This window comes from Cariama cristata, unplaced genomic scaffold (genome assembly GCF_000690535.1).
Source record: "Cariama cristata isolate BGI_N322 unplaced genomic scaffold, ASM69053v1 scaffold20038, whole genome shotgun sequence".
Taxonomy (NCBI): domain Eukaryota; kingdom Metazoa; phylum Chordata; class Aves; order Cariamiformes; family Cariamidae; genus Cariama; species Cariama cristata.
Window position 1 is genome coordinate 12363 of NW_009633217.1, and position 16693 is coordinate 29055.

General features: G+C 41.7%; 1 protein-coding gene across 1 annotated transcript in view; it reads left to right on the plus strand.

The window, feature by feature from the left end:
- The window catches only part of RASA3 (RAS p21 protein activator 3), a gene marked incomplete at its 5' end in the record, with an annotated part of 56832 nt that overhangs the window by 10395 nt on the left and 29744 nt on the right, over positions 1-16693 (plus strand). The window contains 2 exons of the mRNA XM_009706684.1: positions 12268-12348; positions 15108-15180. Of these exons, the coding sequence (XP_009704986.1) occupies positions 12268-12348; positions 15108-15180 (154 nt within the window). The remainder of the gene's footprint in view (positions 1-12267; positions 12349-15107; positions 15181-16693) is intronic.

Genomic DNA, 16693 nt, shown 5'->3' on the forward strand with positions numbered 1-16693 from the left:
TGTGCAGCCCTTTCCTCCCTGGGGACATCCAGTGGTGCGCTCTTTTCTACACAGCCACTAGATTTAACAAAATTTGTAGAACTTGAGTATCTTTTGAGGTCTCTACTGCTTTTTCAAATTTTGTGGAAATCACTGACCGATTCAAAAAAATCATCAGTGGGAGATTGATAGCCAAATGTAGACAGAAAGCAGTTTCTCATAAGGCTGTATCTTTAGGACACCAGGCTAAAAAGGATGCTGTTAAACACAGGAGGGTTCATAGAAGATGTACAGGAAGAATTGAAGACCTGGTAAATGTGTCTCATAGCAAGCGAGTGTTTGGTTTATGCAAGAAAAACTTCAAAGTGATGAAACCACAGTATGGACGATATTCAGAGGAGAGTCCTTGTGATTGTATAGTTACTTATTCTTACCACAGTGATACCCAGTGGTTGGAAGCTAAAGGCTAATCTAGTGGGAAACAAGTAGTAAAACACTTTTTTTTTTTTGATCATGATCATTAATCAGTTCCCTGTAAGGATATTTTAATCATTGTGAGTCCTTAGAGTTAAGCATCAGTTTCTTTCAAGAAGGTGCTCTGGAGATGCAGTAGACATCATGAACTCCTTGCACAACTTGACGCGGTGCGAGCTTTCATCATTGTCTTGAAAGAGGCCAGACGATGTGATCCCAATGATCCCTTTTGGTCCCAAAATACGAGGAGAAACTTAATGCAAGTGTGAACTGTTTGTGCAATAACTGGAATCATAAAGTTGCTGTGGGCTGCTAATTACAGCTGGTTATACCAGAATGCCTACCTGACCATGCTCTAATTTGCATCTTATTTTTCCCCAAGAAAATCTAAAGTGACAAGACACTAAAAACTTTTTTAAAGACCTCTTACTTTGCATTGTTTTTCATCACCAGGGATCTTAGTGCTGTACAAACAACAATATAACCACCACTTGGTGAAGCAGAGCTGCCTTTGGATGGGATATCATAGGTTTTAGCTGAACCTAGGACATGACTGACCTTTCAGGGTAGTAAGCAAAATGGGACCATGTGCCAGTGGAAACTGTTCACAATACGTGTAATGCTTTGCTCCTGGTAGGGTACGAGGTTTACCATTCTGATGTGCTCTTATTGTGTAGGAAATCTCACCTGGTGCTTTATCCCATCCAACTGGTCGAGGCAGTTTGTCTTCCATTAAAAGTCTGTGCCTTCCTCTCCAGACACCTTCTGGTAATGCTCTGTGATGACTCGGTAATAGGCCATATCTCAGAAAAGTCTAAATCATTTAATGTTTTGTTTTGTTTTTCTGAAACACTATCTATAAGACAGTACATCTATGAGTTTTTAGAGGAGAAAGCATCAGGCGGGATCATTCCAGGTGGGTATTTTCCTAACATCTTAAAAGTTGTGGAGAGTCTTAGGAGTCTGATGCTTTACAATTCTGGTGTTGTGGAGCACAATGCTTTATTAAGAAAGTTTCACTGCTAATGGAAGGCTTTGTCTGCAGGATCCACTTTGTTTGGTGTTTCCACAGAATGGGCACAAAACATCCTGCCTGCAAGTTCTGTAGAGGATCACACTGTGAATATAACGGGCACAGAATGCTATAGCACGTCCCCAGGAGAGACAGTCCCTTTCTCTGCTGAAACTTGTAAGAGAGAGGCTATAGCAGGAGCTAAGAGCACCAACAGTCATCAAAGAATCATAGAATGGTTTGGATTCATCTAGTTCCAACCCCCCTGCCATGGGCAGGGACACCTTCCACCAGACCAGGTTGCTCACAGACCCATCCAACCTGGCCTTGAACACTTCCAGGGATGGGGCAGCCACAGCTTCTCTGGGCAACCTCTGCCACTGCCTCACCACCCTCACCGGGAAGAATTTCTTCCTAATATCGCATCTAAATCTTCCCTCTTCCAGTTGAAAGCCATTGCCCCTTGTCCCATCACTCCATGCCCTTGTCAAAAGTCCGTCCCCGGCTTTCTTGTTGGCCCCTTTAGGTACTGGAAGGCTGCTCTAAGGTTTCATCTGGAGCCTTCTCTTCTCCAGGCTGAACAGCCCCAACTCCCTCAGCCTCTCTTCATAGGAGAGTCATAACAGTATACCCAGTACTGCTAAAAAGAAAGGACAGCAATTTATCAATGAAAGTGTTACACTAGCTCTGAAAAGCTGCACATGTGTTGCCTTACATGTGAGATGTTTCAGTACCCACTTCAGTGACTTGAACATAATCAGGTGTCACAGTGGAGTAGGTGGCCTTGTAGGACCAGAGGAACGATTCAAAGTAGACAAGTCACCCTCCTGTGACAGCTGTTTTTTAAATGAATCATTTATGAATTGTACTTCGTCTCTCCTCTTGCCAAGTGGGAGACATTGAAGAGGATTTTTCAGTTAATTTTGTGGGAAAGTGTATTTCAAAATGTGCTTTTTGATGCCTGTGATGTTTGTGCTTCTTGGAATGAATAGCTCTATCTGCCTTAGTGTAAAAAAATCTAAGTAAATTAAACCTAACGAACCTGATCTGTATGTTGCTGTTTGGATAACTAAAGATGACTCCACAGTTCTGCTTCCTGCCTTTCACAGACTTAATGTGAAAATTGATTTGGATTGAACATTTCTGTACTTTGTTTTTTAATAAAACATAGTTTTTGATGATATTATACCTTGATTTTACTGTTAAATACCTGATACTCTGTGGGATTTTTTAAATTTTTTTTTTACCTCTTCTGGTTGATTATTGCATTGTCTGTAATCACATTGAGATATGTTAACATCTTTTTAGTTATGTAAATGTAGACGGCATCAAGTTATTAATATTAATTTCTTGAAAATGCTCTCCAACTAGAATTCATGTTAATTGTGACACAATTTGTATAACCTTAGCCCAGTTCTCTTATCACAATGAATTCAATGCTTCAGCATTACTTTGGGACTCAGTTGGCAGCTTAACTGCCATCACGTTTCAGTAGTGGTGATGAATCAGCTTAATTTGGATTCCTTAATGAAAGTATTGCATGTGTAGGAAAGGTCGCTGCCCTTTAATAATAAGTATTGTTAATCAAGATCTCAGATTGTCTTATTATTCACATAAATGTAATCAAAAGTTATCCTGTGTTGTTTCAAGTCGTGTTTTTAAAGCATTAAAAGTTCCACCTACCTCAGGTGTGCCAAGGCATGCCCAACACAGAAGGCTGTAGCCTCCATGTAGTGTTTGAAGGCACCTGTGATTGTTTTCTAGGTCCACAAATAATTAATTCTTTTCTTTTTAGACTGCAAGCTATTTTCTTTAGGTTGTTTTTGTTTCTGTTTTGTTTTTCATTTAGAAAGGTGTATTTATTACTATAATATGTCTAATTAAATATATGATGTGAGAATCTATATGAAAGAGTTTTCAAGGATTTATTTGGTAGAGAAATCATTGTACTTGGACTGGGTAGAGATGAGAAGCTAGCAGAGTTTCCATTGTGTTTGTGCCATGGCTCTTGTTAAACCAGCTCATTCCCTTGCTTTCCCTTCCTGTGTGCACCCTCCGTCACCCAAAAGTTGTTGAGATTTGGTCCAGCCTCTCAGCTGATGCATCCCTGTGGCCCAAGAGTTCTGGGTTATTGTGCCCTGTGGTTCAGGTGTGTTGTGGCCTGAGATTTAGATGCTTTCCTCCAATCTGCGGTACTTCATGCTCTCCCAGATGTCTGTCTGTTCAGTTTGCTTACCAGCATGTCTGAATTTTTATTTAAAATATTACCATCTATGGCCAACCTGGGATGGTTGTGTGGCTTGGCTATACTCAGCACTTCGGAGGAAACCCTACTCACCAGCTGGGTAGGAGACCCCTAGGTAGGTTCAGGACATGCTGCTTCTGGTTTGCTGGTTTGTTTCTTATAGTTGAATACCCACCCCACCCTCCGGGGTGCCTTATTTCCTTCTCTCTGTTGTAAGTTCTTTAAAGCTTCTGGTTTTAGTCTCTTCTTGCTTCATAATCAGATCCCCGCCAGTAGGCTCAATAGCTTTTTCTTTGGGTGATTTCTTGGCGATTTCTTGGTAACTTTTGCCCTGCCAAGTATCACGCTCTGTCCTTGGGATGAATTTCAGTCATTCCAAAACTAACTTCTTCACTTTGTCTTCCTTCTTGTCAATCCACCTAATAGTTGTAGATGCTTGTGGCCTCTGCTGGCTGGCAGAGGGGAAAAGTCAGGACATGCTCATGCAGTTTATTCTGTTGGCTTATGTGCTGGTGGCGGTGTACCGTGGTGCGCAGGCAGCGCCTGAAAGGAGGGACTGTGCTGTCTGCGGGCAGCTCCTTCCTGGGAGCCGCTTAAACTGGGACAGGACTCAGGTCACAGACCGTTGCAGTTAGCTTTCCATAACCCTGTATATCCCGTATAGCACACTGGGTGTCTTCTTGAGACCGACCTATGTTTCTGGGCAATGAAAAACAACACGGGAGATTTTTGTGTCACTGGCTGGCTTCGTTATGTAGCTGTAACAGCCCTTCTGTGTCTGACTCCCATGCTGCCTTTTGGTCTTTGGTCTTCTTTCTTTCCTTATCTGCCTCTGCAGACAGTATCTCATTGCTTCCATTTAATATTGCCGTAGGCCGCAGTCAGCTCAGCTAAAGCGGTTGTCTAGGCTTGGATCGTTTGCTGCATGTTGTAATTGTCGTTTTGGGCTTCGCTCCTCTTACGTTCCTCGCTACGCTGCTTTAACACAAATGCTTCTGCAACTGCCTTGATATGTTGACCCATTCCTTGGCTTCCTGCCATACTACATCAAATTCAGATTTCTTCACTTTCCCTAATACAGTATTGTCATTAAGCAAATTTATCCTTTCCTGATCATACCTATTCTTTTCTGTTGCTATCCTCTTACAATTTTTACATACTTCTTGCTTTGCTGCAACTTGTATTTGGGTCTTCTGTCTCCTCTGAAAATCAACGTGTGCTAGAAATAACTCCTTCTCCTTCCTTACCCTTTCTCTTTACTCTCCGTCGTTCAGCTATCGCTCCCTGTTAATAACTAGGGTTGCAAGTCGGAGACCAAGGCAGGAGGAAGCGATGATGTCAGTGCCAGTAATAGTCACTAAATCAGTGCAGTTCAGAATTTCAGCAAGCCTGTGTCTTTGCTCAAGGCCTCAGGGCGCTGTCACAGAAGATAATTTAACCATTTTTTATATTAACCTAACTAAAAACTTTTCTGAAGTGGCTTTTAGGAAGCTTGCAACTGTTCTGTAATTGACTCATAAACTGGCTTAACTGGCTAATGGATTAACTCCTTGTCCTGTGAGAACAGGATGGCTGACACCCACCTTCTCGTCTGTACTCTTTATTTAGTACAGAGTACAGATGGTACTCCGTAAGTGTGTGGTTTTAAAAGTCTTTCTAGAGCTGATACTGGGAAGCAAATTGGTTGTTTTGAACTGTAGCATGGAGGACAGCTCCCATATTATTAGCAGAAAAAAGTCCATTTGAAGTGGTCATTGTTTCAGGGATGTGTATGTATTGACAGTGTTTCTTCTTTATATTTAATGGAACAGTTTTTTGCATTGTCTGTAGTTTTACTGTAATATCTCTAGTATTATCTGGTTTCGATTGGGGAAGCAGGGATTGTGCTCGTTAGCTTTCATTTGCTTTCTGTATATTATTGTTTGGCTTTGTATGAATACTTGTACCTGTTTTGCTATAAAGTATCTTCAGTAAATACCTGGGAAAGAAATTGTTGCTCGAACCCAAACACTAACAGGCAATTCCTCTTCCTCTGCGCTGTCTAAAGGAAATCGCCGTTAACAGCCTTGTGTTAACAGGAATTGTGTATGCTTGACAGAAATGTTGCACATCCAGAGCTTTCCCGTTAAGACCAAAGGCTAACCTGGGTGCTGCGTGAGGCTACAAAAACTGTTGTAGGACAGCTCTGGAAGGAACCTATGTTCAGGGTAACTCGAATTCAAGAACATGTTTAAATGTTTTGCTGGACTGCATCTATTCTGATCTCAACTGGGAATGGGGAAGAAAAGGCGGTACTTAGGTGGGGTTGCAGCTGTAATCTCAGAGTTTCAAAGTTTCTGTTGTGCTTTTGGTGGGGAGGCTTTGGGGGTATTTTAAAGAGAAAAATCAAAGTAGTTGCCTGCACAGCCCGTTCCTCTGATCTGCATAAGATCTATCCAGATTTCAGAAGCTGAAATGGGGATGGTTTTGAGTATATAATGTACCTTGTATAAAAGTGTTTCAGAGCCAATGCATCAAATGCTGTACAGCCTTTATTTTAAGGGAACCTCTGAAAGACAAGGTACTCAGGATAGTACGTATGTTACAAGATAACCCTATAGTCAGTAGAAAAAAAGAAAGGAAAGAAAAAAAAAAAAAAAAGAGATAAGAGAGCTACAGAGATACTTTAAGTAAGTCACATACCCAGCCCTGGGGAATGTACCTTACCGAACAAGTACTTAGCATAAGCCAAATGCATTGTTTTGATGACAGTTCTGACAAATCTGCCACGGAGTTTGCTTTTAAGTTGATACTTCTCTGTCTGGTCAGGCTTACCACAGAAAGTACTGAGTGTTCGAGTAATAATTAGATCACTAGAGCAATCAAGGAGGAGGAAGTCTCTTGTCGTTGAAATGACGCAGAGAGGAACTTGAGTATGGCCAAAAAATACGCATATGAGATGGGACAAAGCCTCAAGATAGAGAAATGAAAGAGAGGTGGAACAAGTGGAGGCTGGAAATAGATTACTAAAATACATCAGTAAACTGGTCAAGTGTAAGATTGATCCCAGGACCCCAGTATGTATGTGAAAGCAATTAAAATACATGGATTATATACAGTGATAGAAAGCAAGATTATGTAGAAAAAAGATGTATTTTCTGTTGAGGAATCACAGTGAGAAAACAGTCTGATTTGAGAAAAGAGAATGGGAACGGTGTGCTGTTCCCGACCTTCGGTTGGAACTGAGGTAAGAACTGAGCCTGACTTGGTGCACTGGAAGTGACTTAATCTGAAGAACAGTAAATACGGGTATGTGTTTTAAGAACAGCTATGTCCCCTCTGGTTTCTTTTCTCCTTTTGTGTTGGTTGTCCATTCTGGCACACAAGGATGTCGATAACACATGTGCATCCTGAACTAATCAGCCTATAACTTTTACATAATTTTTGCGATTCCGAGGAAGGGGTGCGGAACACCCACAGGCTTGGATCATCCTGATGTTGCTTGCCTGTGTTAAGCCTGGTTTTGAGTATGATTTTGTAAGGGCTGTCTCAGAGGCTGCAGCCTGCAGCTCTTGGTTGGCAAACCGGAGGCAGAGGGAATGCCTGTACTATCGCATGTGAGCTGCTTGGTCTTTGTTGAAAAATCTTTTTTTTTCTTTTTCCAAACCTTCTCCCCCTGCCTCCCTCTCATCTTCTGTAATCGCATAATTTAAAGGTGAGAGGGCACGCTCATGGTGTGTTTGGGTTTGAGGTTTTCTTTTACCCTCTGGGAATTTTCCATAGCTTATTTACTCTTGTGAAGGTTTGGTCATGAACCACATTGAAAACTGAAATGTCTTGTTCCTTGAAACCTGTTAATTTTATAAACCACAAGCAAAATATAGTGAGGCAGCTGCATTGAGAGTTTTCCCATCTGACCCAGCACTAACCTTAGGCCAGCCCAGCCCGGCTGGCTGCCAGGGATGGCTCGCCCTGCCCCAGCTGGGCTCAAGGCAGCGAATGATCAGAAACTACCAGTTGGGCAGAAAGGACTCTAGCAGCCACCAGACATTTTTCCTCCGGGGCCTGATGAGTTGACTTGTAATTCTTGAATAATCTTGATTGCCTAGGCTTTTGTTCATTATCCTAGGACACATACGTTAAATTAATTCTGCAGATGATTAGAGCCAAGGCATTTCATTTTTACTGGTTTTATTCACTGCTTCCCAGCGTGCCCCCCTCCTCTCCCCCGCCCCCGATGATACCTTTATTATACATTTCTTTTCATATGTTTTTTATCTAATCCAGATATGCACTGTCAGTCTTAAGAATGTGATACCTGTGTAGGAGAATTGAGGCTCCGTTTTATCGTGTCTGAGTAGCTGTCTTTTTGTTCTGACTCTTTTCCTGCTTGCCAATTAAAGCCAGTATTTTGGTACCAGGTTGGGAGAGGAGGAGTGTTAATTTACCTAGCAGCTTTCCCATGACTGAAGAAAATGGCCGTTAACGAAAGCAGCTCTAGGATCACACTTCCCTGCAGCTAATGAGGGAATAATACCAACATGAGTCGATCAGACCTGTGCCGCCTTGCGTTTTATTGTCTCTGCCCACAATGCTTAGTAAGCTATAAGAACCAGAATGAGCCTCTCTCAGACATAGCCTTCCTCCCTCAAAATCCTAAGTCTTCAGTCTTTTTTGCCTGCTTTCTCCAACATCCTTAAACAATAACGGCTTTTAAATTACCTGAAAGGCTTGGGATACGCTTTATGTCGGTGTCTGTTTCCTGTTTTCCCACATTTTGTTTCTTTCAAGGTTGTTTTGGCTTTTCTTACTCAAACTGCACACAAAGAAATGTCTTACTCTTAAGTCACCATGACTGTATGAGAACATCTGTGTGTTTTGGTTTTTTCTTTTGTTTTGGGTGGGTTTTTTTGTTGTTTTTTTTCCCCAGAGAACATAAAAACTACCTTCCTGTGTTAAATGCCCCTCTAGTCTAGCCTAGTGCTGTCTCTGGTATTTGCTGGCGAATGATACTTCAAATAGGGTTTGATTGCTGCAATGTTACACCCTTTTCAATCAGCACTTTGGGCTTTCCTGAGCTGGAGGAGGCTTCTGGACCATTAAGCTTTAAGAGCTGCCTACAAACCTACGCTCCATGAGTTTGTGTAGTTCTGGTCTGAATCCATATATTCTTTTGGCCTCCACGACCTCCCATGACAATAAGTTTTGCAATTTCATTACGCATTGTGTGAAAACAGTACTTCCTTTTGTTTATTTTAAACCTGCTGTCTGGTGATTTCGTTGTGTGCCCCTTAAGTCTGTCTTTGTGAGGAAATGTTCTTCACACCATTCATGATTTTGTAAGCTGTTCATGAACGGGTAACTTCTGTTCTCCGAGCTGGAGAGTACAAACCTGGGAGAGCCATGAGCGATTGGAACTTGTCCTGTTGTTCTTCTCCGTGTGTTCTGCAGAGCATGCACAACTCAAGATGCAAGTGCCTGATGATTTATATTGCTGGGTTCTCTCCGACCAGCTAATGATACCATTTGTCTTTTTAACCATTGCTGACGGTTGATGTGATAACGACAGAGGGCTATCCTCCACAAAAAATGTAAAAAATTTTTCTATGTGGCAGTGTTAAAATAGATCCTATCATTGTATATGTGTATAGTTAGGGTATGCATTTTTGTGTGTGTAGATAATTTCACTTTCATTCAAATTCGTATGTGACTTTATTGGGTGGTGATTTATAAACTCTGCATGTCCTCAAGTGTAGATCCTGCTGTCTGGGATCACTTTCTGTTGTCTGCGTGTTCTTGAAAGGACTGCTTTTATGACAACAGGAATCGCCCTCTCTCCGAACATGCTTTCTCTGTGTTTGAATTTCACGTAGCTCTTCCTGTATGGATGAGAGCTGGCTGGAAACCATTCATCAATAGTAGAGAATTGACTGCCTGCTGTAAAGCCATTGAGTCCCTATTTCATTTCAGGGAACTTCGGGGCTGCCTTAAGGAAGCAGTGGAAGGGTTGGCGAGGTTTGACACTGACACATGGTGTACAGTTGTTCAAACAGAAATGTGTTTGAGCCACACCTCCTGTCCTAGAAGAATTACCAGCAGCCCTGCTGTAGCTCATTGGCAAAGTGTTTCTGCTGTGAATATGGTCATACTAGCGTGAACACCACTAGAAGGAACGCAGTCTGTCCTTTACTCATAAGAAAATCAAGCTGGACCTGTGTCTTCATAAAGGCTTTCTGCTGGTACTTATGGTTTTTCCTCCTGCACTTCTAGATGCTCTGCCAGAAGGCTGCAATGTAAAGTTCCCCGTAAGTGTTCTCTCTGTTCACATCTGTCCTTTTTACATTTCAAAAGTAGCATATTCCTTGCAATTTTGAATACTTCTATTAATACTCATGCAAAAAAGTCTATTCTACACCTTCTCTGTAAGGTAGGCTGGGTGAATTTGGAGTAGGACTTGGATGCTTGAAAACAGGCATCTTGTCTATTTATGAGGTCTTTGAGAGGCAGGGAGCTGTCAAATAAACATGTTCCATGGGTACCTCCTGCCTTTCTGGAGCACCAGCAAGGGACTGGGGAAGAAACTGTGTAGTCATCTCAAATGGCACTAGATACATGTGGTTAGACAACCAAATCACATATATTGTGTGTTGCTTGATGTTGAGGGTTACTGGAGCTTGCACCTTGCGTTTCCAGCTAGTCCTGGGATAGAATTTGTGGCTTGAATTTTGCTGTTTGTGTCGTAACAGTCTGCAATATCAGATACCTGCTAAACTAGGCTTCCAAATTCTGTCTGTGTGGAAGGTAAACTTGTAGTGAAATAATAGAAGTCCAGAATTAAAATCAGCTCAATACCTATGCAATCCAAGTTTTTCTTAACTTTCTCTATGGTTTTGATCGATGATTTCAGTTGAGTATCCAGAATATGGAGCGTAATTCTCTTTTTGCTGTAGCGTTAGTGAATCAGCAATGAGAAGGGGAGTCATCTAGATTAATAACTGAATGCTTTTCCATGTATATAGGGGCTATGCAAATGAGAAGTTTGTGAGTGAGTACGTTATCGGGGGCTGTCTGTATTAAGCCAATTACTTAGCCTTTATTCTGCAGGATCATAGGTGTGAGAATCCAGCTAGGAATGTGACATATCACTACCGCTGCCTGTGTGTGCCCCCTTAGCGTGATCTTCAGTCTCCCTCTACTTCTATGGCTGTGTGAACCTATCCAGATTGTACCTCCTCTGGTACAAAAACGATTCCTGTAGTGGTGCAGAATATTAATTTTTTTTTCCCTCCTTTTATGTAGAGTAAGAAACGGGTCTGTAGTTGAGCTGTATTTGAAGTCCACATCATATGTTACCAAATAACTTGCTTTGTAGATAAAATTGTGGAGCACTGTTATTGAAATTTTCTCTATTGATTTTTTTTTTTTAATATTCTTTTTTTGGTATCATAGAATCCTAGAATCATTATGGTTGGAAGAGACCTCAAAGATCATCAAGTCCAACCGTAAAGCCCGTAATCAAAGTTGCTGTCACCGAAAGCAGTAAAATGGATATTATTTGTCTTGCTGATTTTATAGCACCTAGAAGTTTGTAAGATATTTCACACTGCAAGGATAGTACTAGTCACATGCCCAAAGAACTTCAGAGTTTGTCTTCACTGAAATTTTCCAGTTACAATTGTGTAAATACGTCAGCCCAACAGGCTTACCTGTTGGAAGCAGAAGTTGTTTCAGGAGGGAGAGTCCTGGCAACTGGCTTCTCTGCCTTTGTTTCCAATCGGTACTGCATTCCTCAGCAGGTTTTAACTTGTGAAACGCGAAACATTTTTTCACTGCTTTTTGGGGTTGTGTTGGGTTTTTATCTTTTTTCCCAAAGAAATGTTGAAATGAGAGTGCAAAAGTGCAGATTTCTCACCATGGCTTACAGCAAAACCCAAATTGTTCCACTTTGTCCCTCCAGTGTCTCTTTGACTTCTTCAGTGCAGAGCTGCTGAATGTGTTTCTTCAGTCTTGCAATTTCAGAGTTCTATGGAGAAAGATGGCTGTGTCGTGCTGTCTCCTGGTCTGTAGTTAACTCACTTGTACAAATAAGCCCGTGCCAAATTTTGTCAAAAGCGCTGAGGCCTTCGTGAATGTGATTCTGAGAAATTACTTGACTACTGGTGGGATCTGTCTGTGTGGGGTTTTTTTTTTAGTCTTTTGTTACAGAAGTGAATTCTGTTGGTTGGGTTTGGGGTTTTTTTTGGTGAATAAGTTGTCACAGAATTGTAAAGTGCTGACAGCTGCCATCTTGACGGGAGACTCTTATTTCACGAACCTTAAGTTGTTGTACTTGCATAATAAGAATCCTTCGAGTTAAGGTTTCTCTGTAATTTAACAGTATTTTTGACCCCATTAAAGTTAGTATTTAAGACCAAAATGTATTCTCAGTTTTAGGTATAAATTAAAGGCTTGTGCTTAGTGACATTTCAATGCCCTAGTGTAAAGTATTATGTAAAGGATGAAAATACATTGCTTTTATTTTCACTCCAGTCTCTTCCCCTTTCATTGATTCGTTTGTCTGCATTTTCTTCTTTTCTAGAGTTTTAGAGTGCCAAGGGCTGCCCATTGTGAACGGGCAATGTGATCCCTACGCCACGGTTACCTTAGCAGGACCCTCCAGGCAAGTATTGCACATACGAGAACTTCCATCTTATAAGAATGGTTTCTGTTTCCTTTGTCTATTAGAAATCTGCATTCTCAGATGGACAGATGGGAGTATTTAGACACCACTAGAATATGTTAAGTGTTGGTGTGTGCATGTATGAACTACTGAATTATACTAGAGTTAAATAATTTGAAGCTATTTCAATTTTGATTTATGTAAAGGTCTGAATAATCCCTGAATAATTTGAATATCCTGAAGTCTGTAATTTGTGGTTAGGCTTAATTTGTGCATCTTCTTACCTCACAGTTGGAGGCCATTTTTTGAGCAAATTTATTGCCTCATTTTGGGCAGGGACAGAAGAGAAACCTGAGTACATCAACATCTTGCAGAGTATGCATGTTTGTATGTGAATATTTAGAGTCTTTTTGCTTTCAAGGTGTGGCAAATCAATGTGTATGTTGAAAGCCCTAGGTGGCTCAGTCCTATAATTTGATATATGTGTACATAATAGCATGGATAAAATTTGGAATGAGGTTTTAGTAATGAGATTCTGCATAATACTCTTCAGTTTAAATTTGGGATTAAACTTTCCGGTTCTGTTATAAAAATTTCCCATGCTGTTGGATGTCACTGTTTTGTTTTTGCTTATCTAGAGTTGTCTTTTATGTCTGTGCCATGTTAGAAACAAAAAGCTCTACTCTGACCTCAAAGAATCACATTTGGTAGCATGGGTTATTCATAATGTTTTACAACAATTTATTGAAAATACTATAAATAAGATGCATTCTTGACAAATACTTACCTTGCCTGCAGAGGAGTCTTTGAGACTGGTCTGTATTCTTCCTCTTTGTCTAGGTGTGTTATGCCCTATCTCCATTATGAGCTCTGTATTCGAGTTCTGTGCTTTGGTGTTTTAAGCCTGTAACTTGTTTCAGATGGTACTGGGTGGCTATTACTGAAACTGTAAGGAGGGTTTTTGACTAACCCTTGTATCCTTTAATGTCCAAACTTACCTTTGTCTGCTTCCCTCTGACCCCAGTCTGGATAATGTATGGCAACTGATAACGTACTTCCCTTCCAAATGAGGAGCATAGCCCCATCCTATTCCTCTCTGGGTGTTTTTTTTTTTTTTGGGGGGGGAGAAGGCTTGCCTCCTATCTCCAGCAAGCAGCATGCAGCTTATTCCCATTCACTGCTTTGTAATTGCCCAATAATTGTGCTTGCCTTAATCACCTCCCGTTCTACATCCTGCTTCCCAGTCCCCTTCCAGATGGGCTTATCGGTGAAGAGGTTGATTGGCAAGTGTGACTGATGAGATGGAATAGGCAATCTGCCCTAGGTCCTGGAGGCGATTAGTCTCTCTTATCTCTTGGCTCCTCCTAGGAATAGTGGGATGTTCTTAATCTGTACATCATTCTCTCTGGATTTTTCAATGCCTCTCCTTCTAGAGTAGGAAAGCTGCTTTATTCTGCTGCATTTATGCAATGCCAAGCATAAAAATTTCAACAAATGTGCCGCTGTTTATTGTGTGATTTGTACTTACAGAGCCATCAGACTTCCTGAGCAGAACTCTTTCTATGCCTGTATTATAGATGGGAAAACATTGTGTACTGGTGGACTTGGCCCATTCAAACCACAGAGGAAGCCTGTAGCAGCGCTGGGAATTAGACCTAGCTTTATTTGACCTCTGTAAAAGAATACATAGAGTTGTCCGGTTAATATAAGCAGTTACAAGCTATCTAAGCAGCTTTGCATATGAGAAATGAGGGATGGATTCTGGGATGAAATGATTGCTAGGTCAGTTTTCCACATGGCTGATGTGCCTCTCCATCTGTGTCTGTTTTATCTATGCCTGCAGAGCTGTAGGGGAATATTGGTGACACAGAACAACACGGAGCTTTTCACTTGTAGGTAACGAGAGCAAATCAAGCATAGGTTCCTCACATTTGGAAATCATCAGACAGCTGTTGGCCGGCCTGTGGGAAATGCATTGGCTGGCTCCAGCCCAATATCAAGCAGTTAGATGTCTGCACTTGAAAAGGCAGGCGGATGGCACTGCCCATGGAGGATGAATGAGCGGTGCTGAACTTTGTCAGGCCTATTGCCCGGTGAGTGGTTTGAAGGAGGTTCCTACGGAGCACTAGAAATTAAGAGACTTCTGCTCAGCGCCACTCATAATAATTCCACAACATAACATTAAGTAAGCACTGTTGGGGCTGCAGGGAAAAGGGTGGTAATATAGCAATAAAAATACTTTTACTGAGGAAATTATTTGGGTTTTTTTGATTCTTTAACACCACTGAAAAGCATTCATTGATTCCTCAGGCCAGGATTATAAAATATAAAACACAGAAATAGCTATGTCAGTCTTCCTGTCTGCTGTTCTTTTAGGGTATTGAGGAATTTTTGGGTCACATCAGGACTGAGACCATCCCCTAAACATTGCTGCTCAGAGCCCCATTCTTGCCAGTTGCCTTGTACAGACTTAAGATTCTGCTGGATCAAGCGAGTGACAAAATCGGGGTTCAAGAACTTGTGTTTAAAAGAGGATAACAAACTGTGGTTATTGCCACTTTAGAGAAACGGGCACGCAGTGAGTCCCTCTCTTAAATATGCACGAGTGTGTATGCCTTGCTGTGCGGGAGCCGTGTGGTGTTCCAGTTTTATCGGCTAAATCAAGCAGATGACTATTTGTTCCTCAGTGGCTCTCTCCTAGGATCACAATTCTGCTAATGTTGTTTCTTACCTTTTCTTTTTTTCTTTCCTTAATTCAGGTCGGAAGCCAAAAAGACTAAAGTTAAAAAGAAGACCAACAATCCGCATTTTGATGAAGTGTTTTATTTTGAGGTTGGTATTTCAAAGGAACGAGTGATAAGCTGAAATACTATACTGTAGATAGTTGGCACAGCATGCTGCTCCGTGTTGTGCCAGCTGTCTTCTTTGAAAAGGTGCGGAGGAAAGAAGTGCCCAGGAACAGACTAGCTGTCTGCTGAGGGAGCAGAATAGTACTTCAGCTCCGGTGCTCTGTAGGAAAAGCTTCAAGGTGGGCACTTCTGAGCAGCAGGCTTTATACTCCATCACGACTCACCCTAGAAGAGTTTTGAAAAAGGACAGTTAAAAATGAGATTAAAAAAAAAATTTTATATGTACGTATTTTTTTTTAGCCTGTGGTTTTATACCTGCTCCACCCTGTCTTTCCTGGTCAATGGGAGGAAGGTTATCGCTTAGGAATACTGAAAACTGTAGAGGAAAAATACACTTAAACTGGATGTTCTGGCTGTCTACTAGTCTGCTGCAATACCAGTGCCTTTTCTCCAAGTGTGTGAAACCTCTACAGCTTTATTGAATACAGAGCATTTTCAACAAGTCTGGTTAAGACGAAGTATAACTTTCATGATGGTGCTCATTTTGGTTCTTTCTGGCAAGAGTAGCTGTAACTGTGGTGTGTCCATACATATATGTGCATGTGTTTATAATTTGGATACCTCTTAAAACTTTTCATTCTGTCTTCTGAACTATGTGTATCTTTCTCTTTTCTTTTTCTCTTGGACATCTACACTTAACTGTTCTATTTCAATAGATACCTCAAGAACATATCTGGCATAATGAAGCTGATGAAAAACCAGAGTAGTACAATGCAGTTGGCATATCATTGAAAAGCCCTTTCTGCCTGTACGGCTTGCATCATTCAGGCCACGTTTACATTAGAAATAGTTGCTGCCATAGGGATGGCACGTAGGGATGTGGTTTCTCAAATCAGTTCAGGGGCACAGGCAGCCACGTCAGGAAGGGGAGCTGGGGAGAGAGGAGCCATACAAGTGCCGTCGCACTGTGGGGATCTGAAGTGCACACACCGTTCTTAGCAATGCCAGTGTGAGGGGCTTATCGCCGTCTTCCCCCTCCTTCTACAGATCACCATCTTTGCCTGGAAGCTGACAGTTGTACCGACTAATCTAAAGTCGGTCATACCAGCAGAAACGTGCTCCTGTTGATGTGATATATTTGGATTTGAGGAACAGATATAGCAAGTTCTTTATTGGCAGGAGCACTTTCTCACTGCCCGAAGGGGTGGAAGCCCTGAGGGTTGGCCAGGATAGCTATCTAAGGTAATCTTTCCTCTGGTAACCCAATACGTCTCTTCCTAGGGTATAACTTCACTGCAGAGTTAACTTTAGGGAGCAGTGAGCCTTTGTGCCTGTTTGCCTGACTCCGTGAGGCTGTGTGGAGGGCTGCCTGGGCATGGTTGGTGGGGGAGAGATCCCGTGGTGCTGAGCGCTGAAACTGCACAGAGGTGTCTGTGTGTTCGCTCAGGGCTGCCCAGGATTGCAGTCCGTCACCGGGCCCAGAGCTGCAGCCTTTG